Source organism: Mauremys reevesii, linkage group 8 (assembly GCF_016161935.1).
Source record: "Mauremys reevesii isolate NIE-2019 linkage group 8, ASM1616193v1, whole genome shotgun sequence".
In the NCBI taxonomy this organism is placed as follows: domain Eukaryota; kingdom Metazoa; phylum Chordata; order Testudines; family Geoemydidae; genus Mauremys; species Mauremys reevesii.
Genome location: NC_052630.1, coordinates 19,232,594 through 19,252,241, shown reverse-complemented (window position 1 = coordinate 19,252,241; position 19,648 = coordinate 19,232,594). Strand labels below are relative to the sequence as shown.

The following is a 19,648-nucleotide window of genomic DNA, read 5'->3' as shown; positions in this document are numbered from 1 at the left end:
TCATGTTGGCTCTGGCCTCTCTCCCTTCTCTGGCATGCCTGTGCTCTGCCTCCACTCTACTCCCAGATCACTCCAGAATGCCCATTATGCCCAGGGTGGTACGTGGGTGTAGAGCACCCTTGCACTGAGGGTATTCTCTGGGGCACTTTATGCTTGTTCTACAGCCTTTTTTTGTCAGCTTGGCTAGCACAAAGGGATTGCAAGGCAGTGCTGAGTATGGCCCAGTATCGGAGCAGTAATGAAGTCTAGCTTCTGACAGTAGTGGCCTGATTTCAAATACACTGGTATAAACAGGAGTAATTCTACTGAAATCAAAGGAGTTAAACTTCCGAAAAACAGGTTTAAAGAAGAATCAGCTCCAGTATGTAGACCCAATGCAAAGTGAAATCCACACCATGAACATCAACTCAAACACCTAAAGCATAGTGAACAATATTCCAGTTATAGTATTTTGTTTCTTAATTTGAAGTGCTAAACGTAAACTGTAGATGAGAGAGTGTCTGTTGTGTTGAGTAATAACATACCCATGTGAACCAGGCAAATGACATCTTCAACAAGAAAAAAGAGTTGCCACCCAGAAGAAATACATTATTTAAAATAGATTCATTAAAAGGAACAAGGAATAAACAGTGAAACCTCAGGGCAGCAGATCAGAGTTCAGAAATCAAATGACCCTCCCCTGAGATCCCTTAACAGTTACCCCAGAAAAGAGAAGCAAATGCCATTTCATCTTGTTGTTTCTGGGTAGGAATAGTATTTTTCAGTTTTCTTTTCAAACTACAAATCAGTTACTTTGACTTTTTAATAAGAAATCTAGATTGGCGTGTGCGCAGTGCAAGGTGATATATGAAATTATGGGTAATTATCCATATTTGTGTATTGAGAAGCTTGATGCTTTGTAAAAGTTAGCAATTTGTCTTAAGGTAGTATAATTCAGGGGTTGGTCTGAGCAGGTACCCCTTTGCATTCAATTTATACTAGTGCAAATGATTACAATAGTTACAGAGCCAATGGATCAGTCTTTTGCATTCCTGAGTGAAGTTAATGGTACATGTCTGTTCTGGCTACTAAGGTCAGTCAGCAGGATTCCTCTGCACCTCCATACATGATTCTACAGCCTGAAACCCAGTCAGGATATTAACACTTAGCCATAATGATGTTAATTAAAAATGAACGTTGTTAGCTGTTTGCTGATTATTTCAGCAGAAGCATTCAGCTGTTATGGGATTTTGAGCAGACTTTAGGACTGTGAGCAGAGCTTGCAATGTTAGGCGGAGTTTGACTAGAATAGCAAGGTGATTTTCAGCTACCCTGGACATTAATATACAGTGAACTGTGCATTTAGGGAAACCTCCAGTAGGCAACCTCCCTGTTTTAACTTTTAAGTATATCCTCAAGGCTTCCAGTACATTTTGTATGACCTCTAGTTTAGCAAGTGATTGAGTTTTGTTGCTCCTTTTGGAGGTGGCTTAAAGCTGATTTAGCAGTGTATGTAATTTTTTGTGTATGGGTAGGTCCTGTAAGTATGAAAGAAAACAGGAGCCAACTATTTATAGTTCTTATAAATATATTTGCAATGACATAAACAAAGTTTGTATTTTGGCTAGTATTGTAATTACATAAGTATTTATGTAACTATGATGATAGGATACTGGTTGCACAGTAACCAAGACAGCATTGCCTTGATTTGTTGAGCAGAATAGGTTTTGCACCAAACTATAGTAGCAAATGAAACGGTTTTTAAATGGAAGCTTATATCCTGGGGAAAAGAGAAAAAGCTCTGGAAGAGCATTAAACCCAGTGAGATTTTTCCATAAGTATTCACAAGCAATCACTAATCAGTTGGTGACAGTGCCATGGAGATTAGATCTGATGAAGACAGTGCATGGTTCTTCAGCTCTCAGAGTGCTACAGTGGTTTTTCCTTTCCCTCTCAGTAATTCCTGTTGCCTGTCCACACACCTCCAAACTCTTCCATTGGTCTCTTGTGCTCCCAGATTTCCAATATATATTTGATGGAAATAATGTTGCTACATAAAGTAGTGTGCACAACTGTGAAGAAAATGCATTTGTGCATGAAATACATTTAATGAAAAATAAAATGTGCTTATACATTAATATATCATAGACCATGGGGGAAGATGGAGATTGAGAGTAGAATGATGTATAGCTTGGGACTCTTAAACTGTGTAGAAGTTGGGCTATTTTGTAGCTATCACAAACTTGTTGACAAGTTGCAGAAATTAAAAATGTAGTGAAATGCTTCATCTGAGACCCAGTTACAAATCTTAGGCCTCTTTAGTGTTAACTGGTAATGAAAGCAGTAATTCTATTCTGATTTGTTTAGCTGGAAATAAAAAACAATAGACTCTGGGTCTCTTATTAAAGGAATAAAAAGGGGCACATTTTCTGTTGACAGAAGAATTGTCTTGTGTACCCATGGAATTTCCTGTTGATCATATTGCGTCTTTCTCTTATAGCCAGTCATTGATCTGCTTTGTGTGGGTAGAAATGTTAGACATTGTATTCACTCTGTAGTAAAATCTGTAAGTTACTGTTTGCTTTGTTGTTTTCAGTTTGCTTTCCCTTACACTTCCTTAATGGTGTCTCTCTCTTTGGATCTTGCTGACAGCTTTAAAATGTCAATTTTTCACGAAGCACCCAGTTTTATAAGCTTATTACTGCTATTTCATATCTATTTGTGAAGATCAGTGTTGCCGATTTTCAAAGAAACATTTTCAAATGAAAATGAGGCTTTTACACTTTCTAAAGTAGCCACAGAGATTTCCTCTGTCTTTTTGGAGGAAATTCTGCAATTTCTCTTTATCAGGTTGCCACATTTTTCAGATGATGGCACTGTGCAATTTCAGTAGGTGCATTCCCTGTGTATATTCACAACCATACCTGTTTATTTTTAGTGACAAAGATGTTTTTACACCTGCCAGTCCTGGAGAGCCAAGGCAGAATGAGGGGTTCTATTCTGTCTCATGTATCCTCAGCATAATTCCTTATTTAGTTCCAGTCAGTTACCTATGGTATTGCAAGGTATAACTTCATGGAATTTAATAAACAATACTATTTGTAAATGCACGAGAAGGAGTGGAGTACAGTGTGCTGCCCCTTATCTGTGTTGGCCCTGAAGGGGTAATGGGAGTAACAATCAGAAAAAAAAATGTTAATACTAAAATAAGTTTGAATATATAAAGAGAGTCAATATGGTGAGTAAGCAGGTTTCATTTTTGTATCTGCATTCTTCATAGCACAAGCATAGTCTCAGTGGGTTTGCAGAGGTGGTGCTGAAGGCACAATTTGAAAGGCATAGATATGCACAAATGTCACTAATGACATCATTTGAAGGCAGTGGGGTTGCTCAGGTGTCACCGAGCACATAATTTGGCTTCCAAGATCTTTACTGGTGTTGATATACAGTGGTGCTGGAACATTTTATGTAGTGGGGGTGCTGAGAGCCATTGAACCAAACTGTAAACCCTGTATACAGGGCCGGCTCCAGGCACCAGTGAAGGAAGCAGGTGCCTGGGGCAGCCAATAGAAAGGGGTGGCACTCTGTCCGTCATTGGGGCAGCACGTCCAGTCTGCGGTGGGACTTGGCGGCGGGTCCTTCAGCAACTCAGTCTTCGGCGGCACTTTGGTGGCAGCTCAACTCTGCTTCAGTCTTCGGCTGCAATTCGGCGGCGAGTCCCTCACTCCCTCTCGTCCGCTTCGGCGGCACTTCGGAGGCAGCTCAATCGGGTTTTTCTTCTTTTTTTTTTTTTCCCCGCCGCTTGAGGCGGCAAAAAAGCTGGAGCCGCCCTGCCTGTATATGATGGAAACCACTTGAAGCCAGGGGGTTCTGCCATACCCCTAGTTCCCTCACCTGTGCTGATATATTTGAAAGCGAGGTGTGACTTTGAGATCACAGGGTGAATTTGCAAGCCTGGAAGTTAGAAAAACATCCGTTTGCTTCATAGTACTCTTATCTGGAAATCACTGACACACACTAAACATGGAAAGCCATGATGCCATTTTAAAGGAATTGCTTCTCATAGTAGAAGTGTACAAAAGTTGGCACAAAGTGATTACGTTGTTTCATTCACTTGAGTACGTGGAGTGACAGTCATCTCGCTGGTAGAGGAGCTGTATAATTCCAGTGTGTACTCAGCAGCAGATAATTACACTAAGCATCTTTAGTAATATAATGAGATACAAGGTATCTTCTTATATGTTCAGGTCTAGAGAAAAATTTCAGTGGGCTTTGGATCAGGCCCAGATATGCAAAATATTCAGGATTTAACATAAATTCAAAATTAAGGAAAATAAATGGCCAATTTCTTTTTAAAAAGTATAACTCTTATCACTAGGTCAAAAAAGGGGCATAATCTCTCAGCATGAGAGATTTTTTCCTTTTGCCCCATGCCTTGTTCATGCACACTATTTAAACCAAGTTCTGAAGACAAAATTATTAATTTTCTCATGGGCTTGTGAGTGGTACTTATCACTATGGTATCTGAGTGCTTCACAAATAGTTTATCTTCACAAAATGCCTGTGAGGGGAGGAGGTATTATTATGCTCATTTTACAGATGGGAACCTGAGGTGCAGCGAGATTAAGGTAAAAAGTATTCACTATTTTGGGTGTCTAATTTGAGACACCCTAGGACCTGATTTTTCAAAATATGTAGAGCATTATATAGCACTTCATATGTTTGAAGCACAGCTCCCACAGACTTCAGCTGCAGCTGTGAGTTCTCAATACTTCTGCACATCAGTGCCCAAAGTCCAAGGAAATGAAGGAAATACAGTTAGTGACCACCTCTGAAAAGTTTGATTTAAGTGACTTAACTAAATTCACACAGGAACACTGTGGCACCGACAGAAATAGAATCCAATTCTCCAGGGAAGCATTCCAGTTGCTTTACTTATTTCACTGTCTTTTCTCTTCTTGCAATCTGCCTTATTCACTATGCACCTTCCAACTTCTGCAACAAATGGAGGGGTCTCACAGACCCTTGTCGTCTTCACTACATAACCCTGATTCATCCCCAAAGCAGGTCCATCTTGTGCACTGAATGAGGTTGGCATCCTGTGGCAAAAACAGATATGATCATGTGTTTAAAACTGCATCATAATGCATATGCACAAAGGGCTGAACTGGGGTTGCACAGACAACCTAACTCTGACATTTCCTAACTGAGGAGTAGGGGTCCACTTAAATTGCTGAGAAATCACACAATTTTCGCAGGTTGGTCATGGCATAAATAGCATATTTCGCGGATGTGTTACACAGCTGCAACATTTGCTATTTATGCCATGACCAACCCCCCAAAATGTGTGATTTCTCCTCAGCGTTATTCAAAATAGGGGCCTGGACCCAAAAAGCGGTTGCAAGCCTATTAGGAGGTCACGTTATTGCCACCCTTAACTTCTCTGCTGCTGGTGTGTGGTACAGCCTTCAGAGATGGGTGTCTGGGCACCAGCTGCCACTCTACTCTGCTTCCACAGCTGGATGGCTGGAGACCAGATTTCACAGTCCATGATGCAATTTTCACAGCTATGAATTTGGTGGTCCCTGATTTATGAGTGCTTGACTTTGCAACCTTAATAATGTTCTTCTAATGTAGGGTTATGTGTGCATAGTTTCCTGTTTTTGTTGTTGTTTTTCTTTTAATAAAAGCAAATTGGGAAAAGCAGAAATTCCATCACGTGGCATCTTATTGACTGCCACGTCGGCCATCAGCAGGTTTGGAACCTTTAGATCCACCACATAAACTTCTGACTCTTGAGCTAATGAAGTGGCTGATAGCAGTAGTACATTGTCATCCTCTGTGTGGACCAGAACTAGATGCAAATGGGACATTGCCACTGGGTTTCACAGATATTTGCTAACAGCAGAAGAATAGTGAGATTCAGGAATTTGGATTTCATTTCAGTGTCTGCAAAGCAGAGTGCTGTAGTGGGCATCGATCTCTCCTTTCCTCCCAAGTATTCCCTTTTCTGCCCACTCCCCTCCAACCTGGTCCCTGTTCCAATCCTCTCTCTTCACCACACCTCACTCCAGTCCCAGTCTCTTCACCTAGCTGGCCCCAGTCTTCACTCCTTGGACTGCTCATCCTAGTCTGCTCCTCCTTGCTCAGCAAGTCTTAGTCTCTCCCCTACATACTCTCTGCCTCAATCTCAGTCTCCCCACAGCTTTCCAGTCCCAGGTTCCTTCCCAGTTGTCCTAACCAGCCCTCCAGCTCTTTGTCCCAGTCTCCTTGCCCAGCCAGTCCCATTTGTCCCTTCCTGGCTTTTCATCCAATTTGTCTCTCTCCGTTGGCCTCCAGTTGGACCCTTGCTGGCCCCTGTTCCCTGACCCCACTGGCTCCCTGTCCCAATCTCCTTCTCCAGGCTCCTCACCCAATCTCAGGGTTTGTGCCCCTCTTCCCCCTCCACCCCAGCTCCTTGTCCCAATCTCTTAGTCCAGCCAATGCCAGTTCTTCCCCTGCATTCTGGTTCTTCATCAGATCCCCACTCATCTCCTTCCCCCTGCCCCACTGGTTCCTAGTCTCGGTCTCCTTGCCCAACCAGTCCCCAAAGATCTGATCTCAGCCTTTCCCCATCTACTGGCTCCCAGTTTCCCTCCATATTTCCTTCCCCAGCTCCCAGTCCTAGTGTCCTTGCTCAGCCAGCCCTAATTTCCCTCTCCCCCATCCTCAGCCTCCAGTCTCAGTCTCCCTGTTCTAATCTACCCTTGTCATCTCCCCAACAGTTCTGGCTCTTGTCTTCTCTGTATTCAAATCAGGCAGCCCCAGCTGGGCGGGGTGGGGTGGGGGAATCATTGATAGCACAGTTGAGACAGGCTCCCTACTCTCAAGGGAGGTGTCTGGACCCAGCAAGCCTTGCAGCACCCCAGAGCTACACTTGCAAGGAAAGTCCTGCTCAGTCCTAGGCTTGAGCATGCCCAGTGTAGATGGAATCCTCTAGGAATTTAGCTGCTAAAATCCAAAAATTGTCTACAGAAAATGTGTGAAATGCAATTTTTCAAAAACTTATTTTTGCCATATTTGGGTGATTTTTTTCACAAGGACAGCAAAAAGCACAGTTTGGACATGAAGGCCACCTCCTGTCAAATGTCAAGTCCCTGCTCCAAAGCATATGGGGCATTACAACTTTTTGAAGTAAAGGAGGCCAGAATGTTCATCATGGGCAAAATAATGTATTTTCCCTTGCATGTTTCTCAGAAACTGAAATAAAAATAAAATAGAATACAATGCAAAAAATTATTCAGCCTGAGGCAGACACCCTGCATGGAAAATTTCAGCCAAAACAGTTAAAGTTTGGTAAAGTTATAAGCAACTGAAAACAGGCTCTTAACATGGGAAGTGTTGGGCACCTTAATAATAGACAGCACTAACAGCCTTGTCTATAATAATTCCTCCCTCAGGGCTTCTTGCACTCAACAGCCATACTTAGCACTTGGAATGAACTCACAGAACTGTAATGAAAGACTTTGTCTTGCCTGTGCCAAGGTATCACTTAACAGCATTATCACAACTGGGCTCCAAAAGGCCTTCTCTACACAAACAGTTCACAGCTTTTAGAAGTAAATTTAGTACTTGTAAAAGATGCCAGATTGAGAGCCCTAGAGACAAAGCTTTATATTTATAACCAATCTGACAGGGCATGTCCAGTAACAGGGTTAGATTGCCCCATGTTACTCTCTAAGTAAGCTAAGCAAAGTGCTTCAGCCCTATCCTACAAAGGCCACTTCTTATGATCTAACTATTGTGGTGATGGGTGTATTTGAAATGTGGATAGATAGAGTTCAGTGTCTGAGCTCAGTAAGTTCTTAGCCTTTGTGCCTGCTAGTACCAAATGAGGTGGTGGTTATGCAATATAGAAACTTGTCCTCTGGAAGCTGAAAGAGACCTCCCAATCCCATCATCTCATTTCACAAAAGGTTCAGCTAAAAAGCCAGGGGCAGTTATAACTTTCACTCAGTACCAGCCCTGACTGGATTTGATCCAAGCACTAAGACGTGAGAGGCGTTGCATCCCAGCACTAGTCCCTTTCTTGTTTCTTTAGGGGGCTAAATCCTGCAACCTTCACTCAAGATTTACTAATTGGAGCCAATAGACGTTTCCCCTAATTAAGTCTGGAGTGAGGGCTGCAGGATTTGGCCCTGTCTAGGAAAACTCCGCATTGTTGGCGTACCATAAATGAAATCACAGTTGCACAAACAGGAGTTTCCGGGCTTAGGTACCGCGCTCCCGATTGTATCTGAAAACTCCCTTCTCGTTCCCTGAGCAGGCTCCAGGTGGCGGTGGTGGGTAAACGCGTTCCCGGCTGCCCTATCTGACTCCAGCTGATTTTCTGCAGCACTTGTGGCCATGCACTGAAACAGCAGGTGGTGCCAGATTCCACATGGAAGCCGCTACCCTAGTATTTGTGTGTGTGTGTGTGTGTGTGTGTGCGTGCTGCAGGCTGGCGCTGCTCTCAGCACTCCACTCCCCGCTTCGCCGTCAGTAGCGTTTGGAGCCAGGCGGCTGCAGACCGAAGCGCTGTCCCTTCAGCACCACCTTACTGCGCTAGGAAAAGCCCAGTCCTGCACAGCTCGGCCCGATCCACCCCAATAAAGCGTGGTTTGCAGTAAGTACAGGGAGATTTGTGGCTAGGGGGGAGGGGAGGGGTTTGTTGCTGGTGTGTTTTGTGTGTGTGTTGTACAACATCCCCGGTGTGCCTGTATAGCTTCACCACCAACAGCAGACAATGAGAGCTCAGCCTGAGATGCATTGTGCCACAGTTTGGGGGGAGGGGGGTGCCTGTCCCGCTCTGACAGGGGATCAAGCTTGGGGGGTTATATTGAAAATCAAAACCCCATTCTCGTATTAATATTTTGTCTTCTTTAAACAAAAATAGCCTATAGGAGAGCAGCGACCAGCCTGTAATAGCAGCCCCATCATCTGATTAACCACAGGACAAGGGGAAACATGCCAGTTTCAGCAGCATTCTTTTCAGCGCACTTTTTATGTTGTCCACTAACAAGGATTTTCATAGCTCCAGACACCAACAATGTACGTGATGAAACAAATACTGGGCCAAGTTTATCCCTGGTAGAAGTCCATAGGCATCAGTGGATTTACAGTAGGGATGCATTTGGCCCATGTGCAAGGGCTTTTTGCAACGCGGTCCTGATCTGTGACAATATTTGCTGTGTTAGTAGGATTGTGAGAGGTTTTATTTGGACTCACTTTGGGCCTTTTGAGGAGTTTTTTATTTCTTTAATGTACCTTAAAGTGAAGTTGTTCCAGATTTGATATGCTTTGTCTCTAGCAATCCAGTAAAAAAGCCCAAATGAGCAATGACTGATAAGCAGAATTCAACGGAGCAGTGTCAGACAGAATCCTCTTCTCCATCTCCTTTCCCCTTCGCCCATCCCCATCCCCTTGTAACATCAGTCATCTTGATTTGTTTTAGGTCTGGAAAGTGAGGTCCAAGAATGGTGAAGCTGGGGAGTAATTTGAGTGACAAGAACAGCAAACAACCATCCAGTGAAGATGGTTTTCAGACAGTTCCTTTGATCACACCCTTGGAAGTAAATCATCTGCAGTTCCCAGCTCCGGAAAAGGTAACCCCCCCCAGCCCAAACAAACACAAAAACCTCATAGAGAGCAACCAGGTCTCTGCTTTTCACTGCCCTGTTCCATTATTGGTCTCTGACGGGCATTCAAATGCAATCCTTCTACCTTATCAATGCAACACAATAAAAAGGGATTTTTTAAATTTTTTTTTTAACACAACAGACTGACACATGCAAACTAGAAAATGTTTCCTCATGATTGCAGGTTGGGAAAAGGCTTAATATATTTTTCCTAAAAATGGCAATAAAATTAAATAGGAAAAAAGCTTAGAATGTATCTGAACAACAAAAGAGGCATCATGTGAGCAAGTGAGGGTGCACCTGCATTGAGAGTGATGAGATGACTCTTGTGTAATAAACAAAAGTTGAAGGGTATCTCATTTTAATTACGCAAATCAAGATTTGTGTTCTTAACTGTGGCCTTTCAAGGTCCATTTGATTTTTAATTCAGTGTGATCTATCTGACTAGAACAACTGAATTCCCCTACAGAAAATGTGGTAATGGGTCATTCCATGTATTCTTTTTTCCCCATTGGCTTCTGTGAGGGAGCAGCTTTTTCTCCTAGCCAATCAACACTCACAGAATTTAAGTGCTGCACTAAATGTTCAAAAATAGGCACCAGTGATTGGATGGTGTTTATCAGCTGGGTTTTTTTAAGGTACGATATGTACTATGAAATCATTTTGTCTGTTTATATACAGTGATGATATATGTCAATAATGTTACAAGGAGATAATGTGGGATACCATTAGGATATTCACAATGAGATCAAATGTCCAAGAGATTCCACTGTCACTGCTCCTTTTGAAAAAAAAAAAAGGATTGCTGCAGTGTGGTGCCTAGATACCACAGCGATAAATGCCATGTCGATACAAAAGACAGAGTGAAGGAGTAAATCTCATGGGATAATGATAGCAAAATTATATATAGAAAATACATAACAATGTGTGTGCATATATTTCTAATATATACACATATGCTACGTATTTATATTTATGTGATTATATATATATATTATATACATATAAACAGATTATTATTTATTTTCTATAAATAAAGAACTATTATATGTGTGTGTATGTGTGTGTGTATATATATATATATATATATACACACACACACACATACACACATATTAATTTGGTTCTGAGATATATATATATATATATATATCTCAGAACCAAATTAATTGACACATGTTGGTTGAAACCAGCTCCATGCCAAAATAGGGATAATGGGCTTGATTCTCCTTCCACTTGTGCCAGCGTCAATGCACCGGTGTCAAGTAAGAGTAACAAAAATGAAATAAATAAAGTGATGCTGATCTGAACTGGTGTAAATGAGAGGATAAACTGGCTCTTTACCTCTAGTTCTGATAAACTATCTGAAAATTAATAATAAAAAAAACTAAAAAAGATTAACATGATTTATCAGAAATGTCTGAGAGGCACTAGGGGAAATCAATGATGCATAAGATCAACTCATTTTGATGCTACCACAAAGCAGCCAGTCAAGTTCAGGCACTAATTTTCATACAGTGTGGGGTTTAAATTGCTCAGGTATTGGCTACCACCTGTAAAATTAAAAAACAACATTAAAACTGATAGATTGATAATGAAGACTCTGATGATTACCATATTACAATTATCTGTTGGTGAAAACCCATTGTAATGCATTGGTCTAAATGGATACCCAGGCACTCTTTTTGCTTAAATGAATGTGCCAATAATGTGTATTCCTCTCCATGCACATGTAGTTACTACACTTGTTAGTTGTGGCTCATACCCCTATGTCTTTTGTCCTACCCTTGCCTGAGGGCTGTAACACCTGCCAAAGGACAAAGGCCCTGATCCAAAGCGCATTGAAATCAATGCTATTGACTTTGATGGACCTTGAGACAGCTTTTAGGTGCATTATAGCAGGAGTTAGCAGTAACAGAAAATCTGTTATAAAAAAGGAGAAGGTGCTAAAAATCCCCAACAATCCTTGTTACTTTATTATTTATAGGACAAATCCTGAAGGGTGAAAGTCACTCCATAGCAGAGGGCCTTTGTAAGGCCCTATTAATCAGCTGAACCTAAGGTAAAGAGAATTTCACCTTACTCAGTGTTTGCGCAAGCAAAACTCTCACTGACTTCAGTGAGACATTGACCCTGAGGAAGGACCGTGGGTTGGCCTATTTATGTTTGAATTTGTTTTGCAGTCAGGGAGCAGGAATGTTTTCGATTTTATTTTAAAGGGAATTTTACTTTCTGTCTGTAACAGACGCAGTCCTGCCAGCTGTGGATTATGGCTTCTGAGAGTAAGAACACGAGCCAGGCTGGCTTTTGATGCCTCTTAAATGAGTGGTCAAAGGGGTCAAAACTAGCGTGCAGTGGGGGCTTGTGCATCAACAGACAAAAAGTCACTGCTCTCCTTCTTAAATGTAAATCAGTTGCTGCTTACTTTTAATCACAAGGAGCAGTGTTCTAGACCTCTGCCTTCCTATGTTTGCTCATCAGTGCCATCAATCACTGCTCTGTTGCCAGTGTAACAGAGAAGGATATGTTTCGGCATCTTTCCTTTAAGTGAAGTCCTGAAAAACCTCTTTGGTTAGTAAGCTCGCCTGCTATAAGTTCTCCTTCCTGAGCTTACCTAGGGTACTACAGTTATTCTCATGTAGGGCACCACAAGTTCGAAGGCTGGCCCTGAACTCAGGTCATTGTGCACAGCTTGCAGGAAATTGAGGCTATTTTCAAAGGTGATGGGATTTTGGCACCCAATCCTGTTCAGACCAAGGCTGGATGTCTTCCTGGAAGACATGCATTAGCCAAGCACAAGTTATTGGGCTCAATAGAGGGCTAACTGGATGAAATTCTATGGCCTGTGTGACACAGGAGGTCAGATTTGATGATCGAATAGTCCCTTCTGGCCTAAAATCTGTAGCTCCATGAATTTCTTTCCCTCCCAAATTCAAGGGGATCATGGTTTTGTGGGACTACATAGGTCAGCTCTGATGCTGGAAGAAACCTTTCTCCTTGGCAGGAGCAGTACATTTTATTTATCTGTCTTGCCAATACCAAAGCCTCTCAGAGTGAGAGACTCTCCATTATTAATAATCCTGGGAAGTAGTATTTTAAATTTTCATGATTTGCACTTTGCACCACCTGAACTGTAATATATTACATGTGCCTTGGCAGTGAAGTGGGAATTACATGAGGGCTGTGTGTCCTTTTCTAAATGAATAATTTAAAGTTTTCACAATGCCAGTTATGTTAAATGTTATTACTCATTTCTTTGGGGAAAATGCAGATCTTAAGCACAAATATAAAGTGGCAATAAATGATATTACATTTAGCCAGGCAAAAAAAAAAAAGACTTGGAATTCATATCATTTTCTGAATCTCCTACTTCATCCTTTTACAGGAAAATCAGATTTTTAAAAGTTTCAGTAATAAATGTAATGTTTTTCCTTGTTACATTTCACATTTACCCCGCTCCTGCTTAAAACAAATGGTTTTAAATCCTTTCTTTCTTTCTTTCTTTCTTTCTTTCTTTCTTTCTTTCTTTCTTTCTTTCTTTCTTTCTTTCTTTCTTTCTTTCTTTCTTTCTCCTTCATCAATTGAACATTTGGAATTCCCAACATTCTCTCTGCTGTTTAATTCCCCCCCAGGATGTAGGTCATAGTTTTTAACATGCACACATAGCATCTGATTTGTTGTTCCTCACCTCAGTATACCCATAATCTTCCAAAGCCAACACACCATTACGCACAAAGGGCTTGATTTTGGACTCATTGCTGACAAAGATAATTTTGCTTTTGACTCCAGTGGGATGAGGATTAGGCCCAACATAGTAGGTGCATTTAGTTATAGACCTCTGTGACTGTTTTAATAAAAGACTTCATCAGCCAAAATTCTGCTTGTATGCAAGGATGAATATTACCTACAGGAAATGGAAATGCATAGCAAATATGGCTCGTGCCTACCTACATTGTCACTACTTTTAAAGGCCTAATAAAAACCCATTCTAGAGGGTTATTATTGATAGGTCTCACAGAAGAAATGTGTTTTAAGGAGGGATTTGAATGAAGAGTGAGAGGGTGATTGGTATTCATGCACAGTATCCAAATATGTATGCTTTATGAAAGGATGCACAAAGATAAGAGCAGGGAGAAGAGTCATTTAGGAAGGAGGTTTTGGCATAACTTGGGTAGCAGGAAGAGGAGTAGGAGAAGCAGAGTAGGAGAAGCGGAGGGAAAAGATGTCTGTGGGAACTGTCTGTTGCAGGACAGGAGCAGGTGCAGGAGACATTACAATGCTTGAACAAGATGTGAAAGGTGATAGGAAACCAGAGAAAAAGAGCAGACTCAGAGGTTTTAGATTATTGAAGCAATTGAGAGGTGACATTTTTCATACTGGTCAAGATGTCAAAAATTAGGGGAAAATAATTCCAATATTAGGAAATGAGATGTAAATAGGGAATTTAAGATGAACTAAATTACACAAAGGTTTCTATGGAATAATGGCCATTTGTCCTCTACATAGAAATAGGGCCTGGAAAATCAGTGAGTTTGAGCTCACAGAATTCCCTAAACAATGTTCCATTTGAGGAGCAGAATTTATTGCTTCTGGAATGGGCAGGAGACTTGGCCTTCTGAAGCCACAGACTGCTTGACATCTGCAGAGAATATCCATGGATCCTGGGCCATCTTTGGAGAGATGGGCCTTTGGCAATGGTGTCTCAGTACCCCTCTCCCCCCACACTGCTTCCAAGCCTTCCCCTCCACACACAGAATAGATTCATTAGGAATTGTGATCCCATGAGCCCCTGTAACTCATATTGCCCAAGTGAGACTCTTTATCCCCTTCTAGAGGCTGATCTTTATAAGAGGCTAATGAGGATGCTGCAGCTGCCAGCCAGTGGACTTGGTTCTTTAGCTCAGAGGCAGAGGTTCATGCTTTTCATGGGAGAGTTCCTGGGTTTAATCTCTGCTGGTGATCCATGGTGGGCAGTAGCCATAATCCCACCATGTCCTTGCCATAAAATCCCCCTTTATTTCAATGTGTGGAGGGTGATCTTACACTGCAGTATCCCAATCGGCTTAAGGGGGGCCATGCTATGGAGAGCCTCCATTTCCCTGGTCTGACTTCCTAGTTCCTGATTCCACAGCATACAAAAGGCTTCCATGTGCTCAGATGGAGTGTGCCTTGGAGCCATTGCTATCCCATAATGTGCCACTGTCCGAGCTCTGCTCCACTTAGCTTTCTGTAGTGGGGGAACCTGAGAGAACATGGGGTGTTTAGAGTAGCAGTGTGGTCAAGGAGGTAGAGCATGGGCCTGAGAGTCATGAGAGCTGGTTTCTATTCCTGTCTCAACCATTGACTTGCTGGTATGACTCAGCAAACCACTTCCCCGTCTCTGTTTCTGATTCCCAATCTCTACGATAAGGAGAACGATTGATGTGCTGTTATGTAAAGCTCTATGGATGAAGAGCATGACAGGCCTGGTAAGCATTATTATTATAAATTGCTGAGTGAAGGTGACGGGAGCAATAGTCTTAGGCTCTGGTCCATCAAAGCACTTAAGGATATGTTTAACTTTGTACATTTGAGTAACCCCATTGACATTAATAGGGCTACTTCTATGTGGCAAGCACATGCTTAAGTACTTTGCTAGAGTGGGGCCTTAAAGACTGCAAGAGATAGCTAGGCTTGTTTCTGGAGAAGGGGGTGGGGTATGGCAGACGGGAGCCAAAGAAAGAGAAGTGCTTTCATGTTGGGTTTGGCAGCTTTCTCCTCTTCCTAAAATGTCTTACAACCTATTTACAAACTTCATTTTGGAAGCAGCTTTCACAGGACAGTTCTACCATGGACACGAAATGAAGTAAACATAGAATACTTTATTTCTGTCCCCTTTATTGCCTTTGCTATAAACAGCATCGTCCCTGTTTAGATGAAAGGTGGGGCCTGGCTGGGAAATGTAGTAAGGAGTTTGTAAACAAGTTATAGCAGTAATATCATTTTGCCTAAAGATCCTCTGAGTTGGCATTTGTCTAGACCACTAGGGCACAGAGCTTGAAAGGGTCACAAAGCCTATAGATAAAGTATAGCTAGCAGTAAAGCTACACGCTGCAAGATTTCAGTGGGATGAACACCGTGTGTGAAGTTAAGCCCATTCGTAAGTCTTTGCTAGATTGGGGCATAGGTGAACACACACAAAGGCTGACAAGTGTTAAGTGGTACTTATTCAGCAATCGCAGATTTTAAACTGATCCCACTGATTGATAGGCTGAAAATTATTTTTCAGCATGACATCGATGTGCATGTTGCTTTACAAAATGGATAAACATGGATCCTCTGCCACAAACAGCTTAAGCCCAGATCCTCAAAGGAGCTTAGGTGCCTAACTCCCGTTGATTCCCATTGATTTAAATGGGAATTAAGTGCCTAAATGCCTTTGAGAATCTGGGCCTTAGTCTAAGATGCTGAGCTGCTAGCACAGACCCTCGTGACCATGCTGAATCCTACTGAAGTCGAGGCCAGAATGACAGGAGGAGATGAGAACATAGGGAGGCATGTGCAAAGAAAAATGAGAGACAGGACTGTGGGGCTTTATGGGTCACTCGGGAGACTAATGCACGTTGACAGGGTGCAGTGAAGACATTATTTATTTCTCTAGCTAAATGAGATTTTGAGTGAATGATTGCTTGTATTATAAATGCACAAAGGGCCATATTTAAGAAACCTCCTAAAAGAGTGGTAACCCCGTGCTGGGCAATGCTCTCTAGGGAAGTTGTCTTCCTCATAACAGACCATTTCCACTGTAACTTCACCAGAAAGAAGCAAGTAGGGAGCCTGGGAATTTCTTTTGCATCATTTTGTATTGAGATCAAAAACACTTTGGGGCCCAATTCTCTATTCCTGGTGTCAGTTAGGAGTAACTGTGGGAGTCAGTGGAGTCACACTGTTGTAAAATGAGTGAGGGGAGAATGAGGCCCGCTATATTTTCTGTGTTTTATAACAAATAACTGGTGAGATATATGGTGCCTTATTTTTAATTCAAACAATGGGATCCTCGTCTTATGATGGAACTGCTTCAAGGACATGTACAAATAAATGATCTCTGATCACTGTATTGATTGTGGAGGTTCCACTGTGGGGATTTTTTTATTATTACATAGTTCTACAGCCATTCGGCTGTAGATTCTTATAAAGTCTACTGCCATTTAGAGAGAGAGAGAGAGAAAGCGTGGGTGTGTGTTCAAACAAAAAATATAAAAAAAAAATCACAAAAGAATTTTGAATAAACAAAAATCCCTCAATTTCTAAACTGGCAGAATGAAAATGATTTTCCATTTCTTTGTGAAAAATCGGTACCATGTTTTGACCAGCTGTAGTTTAGACCTGCTCCAAAGACAGCACTATAGAGATAGATGCAGAGAGAGCCATATTAGGCAGCACTTGGTATGGTCTGTGGGAGGATTTCCCTGTGACGGGTTGGATCACAGAAACCCCCTTGGGGGTGCCAACTGATGTGCCAAGATTACTTCTGCCCCTGCCTTCCTGCCCTGGCACCTTTGGACTTCAGTGCCCTGCCTGGTTTGAGCCAGACTCGCTAGCCTGCTGCAAACCCAGATCCAGGTCTGAACCACGTCCCCTAACAGCTGTAGGCTTAGCTGAAAGCAGCTTAAGCAGTGTTCCTGTTTTTAACATTTAGATGCCCAACTCCCTATGGGGTCCAAACCCCAAATAAATCCGTTTTACCCTGTATAAGCTTTACATAAATTGTTCGCCCTCTATAACACTGATAGAGAGATATGCACAGCTGTTTGCCCACCCAGGTATTAATACATACTCTGGGTTAATTAATAAGTAAAAAGTGATTTTATTAAATACATAAAGTAGGATGTAAGTAGTTCCAAGTAGTAACAGACAGAAGAAAGTAAATTACTAAACAAAATGAAATAAAACATGCAAGTCTAAACCTAATACAGTAAGAAAACTGAATACAGATAAAACCTCACCCTCAGATGTTTCAATAAGCTTCTGTCACAGACTGGACGCCTTCCTAGTCCGGGCACAATCCTTTCCCCTGGTACAGCCCTTGTTCCAGCTCAGGTGGTAGCTAGGGGATTTCTCATGATTGCAGCCCCCTTTGTTCTGTTCCACCCCCTTATATAGCTTTGGCACAAGGCGGGAATCCTTTGTCTCTCTGGGTCCCCCACCCCCTTCTAAATGGAAAAGCACTAGGTTTAAGATGGATTTCAGTACCAGGTGACATGGTCACGTCCTGTGAGACCCCAAGCCTTCATTCCTCCCAGCCTGACTCACAGGAAGGCCTGCCTGCCAACAGAGCCATCCACAGTCAATTGTCCTGGTGGATGGGAGCCCTCAAGATTTCAAACCACCATTTACGGCCCATACTTTGCATAATTATAATAGGCCCTCAGAGTTATATTTCATATTTCTAGTTTCAGTTACAAGAGTGATACATTGATACAAATAGGATGACCACACTCAGTAGATTATAAGCTTTGTAATGATACTTTACAAGAGACCTTTTGCATAAAGCATATTTTAGTTACATTATATTCACACTCATTAGCATACTTTTATAAAATCATTTTGAGTGCAACGTCACATTCCCTACCACCTGATGGAGCTCATTCCTACTGCTGGATACTGCTAATCTAACCCCAACTGGGTGATTTTTTACCCATGTGACTGGGCACTTGGTGAACAAGGGGTTAACTTTAGCTCAACGCTCAGCACCCCTTGCATTGGCTTTAACAATGACTGTTCAGGAATAGAGTGGGGAGATTACCCTTACAGTTATAGGATCCACACTCATCCTGTCTTTTTTCTGCCCAGTCATTTCACCAACTGCCTAATCAAGATACTTTTGGAGAGCAAATATTTGGCCTTTGGACTGTACCAGGTTGTATGTAATAGAAGAGCACTCCTAAATGCCTCTGTTACAGCTCTGTCACACCCCTGCAAATTAATCTGATCAGTGGAGCAATTAGGACCCCACCCATACAAAGGTTTAACTGCTAGAGCAACTAGCAAAGGGGGCTCACGTAGTTTCTCTGATAACTGAGGACTAGCATTTCTTTTCTCCCTCCTCCTGAGAAGACTGTTACAAAATGGTGCAATGGACTGTTCAATAGATAGTATGGGCTTGGCTAGATTTATTTTTCAATATCACACTTGATTCCTGGTTGCAGCTAGCACAGTTAAACCTTTATTATGGAGAGGTCCTTGGCTGAAGTAAAGCTGTGAGTAAGAAAACCAGGGTGAATAACAAATGTGCAGGAAAATATATAAATTATACATAGAAACAAGTAAGGTTCTCAATATTTTATTTTCTAGCTTTATAGCTCTGCATTGAGGCCTACTGTCTGAGCATAAGGGAAAACCCTCTTACCTATCATTATGGAATTTATCTACACACAAGATCTACATGAAACAAGTGAAAGGAATCTGAAAGAAGTCAAAGGGATTAAATTGAAAACAAATCAGACACTGTGGAAAGAAAATGAACACTGTTGCGTTACTTCTGCATTGCTGTCTACAATCACATGAAAAAATATACACAGCTGGAAACAGCAGAGTAGAGGGGAGCTGGGTTATGTGGATGGTTGGTTTAAAAATAGGACAAAAGGTATTTTCTGAGCACTGGTGTGCAGGTGCTTATAGATAGTACTCTATAATCTACTGTAGAGGCTTTACAAAGGGTGAAGAGGAAGAGAGGGGTTAGGGCCCAATCTGGTGTGGGTTTGAGCAGTCTCAGCTCTGTTTTGGCCAAAGCCCAAGAGCCTTACTTATTTTTAACTTCATTCTTACTCAGGCACATTCACACTAACTTCAGTGGGAGTTTTGCCTGAGTGCTAACTGAGTAAGGACCACACAGGATTGGACCCCTGCTCTCCACTGCATAGAAGATCCACTGTCACTTCAAACCCGCCAGGCCAAATTCACCCCTGGTGTTGCTTCACCAATGTTAGTGTAGTGCTGCCAGGACTCAGTTTGGGCTCACTATAGTCTAAAAG

General features: G+C 42.0%; 1 protein-coding gene across 11 annotated transcripts in view; it reads left to right on the top strand.

Moving 5' to 3' along the window:
* Positions 1-19,648, top strand: part of LOC120370141 (neuronal vesicle trafficking-associated protein 2-like) — a 64,157-nt gene that overhangs the window by 10,378 nt on the left and 34,131 nt on the right. For 10 of the 11 annotated variants that reach the window (XM_039484382.1, XM_039484380.1, XM_039484378.1 and 7 more), the window contains one exon: positions 9,452-9,602. In XM_039484382.1, coding sequence (XP_039340316.1) covers positions 9,474-9,602 — 129 coding nt within the window. In that variant the 5' untranslated portion in view covers positions 9,452-9,473. Of the gene's footprint in view, positions 1-8,383; positions 8,624-9,451; positions 9,603-19,648 lie in introns of those variants that run through there. The other variant, XM_039484375.1, reaches the window with a different exon arrangement.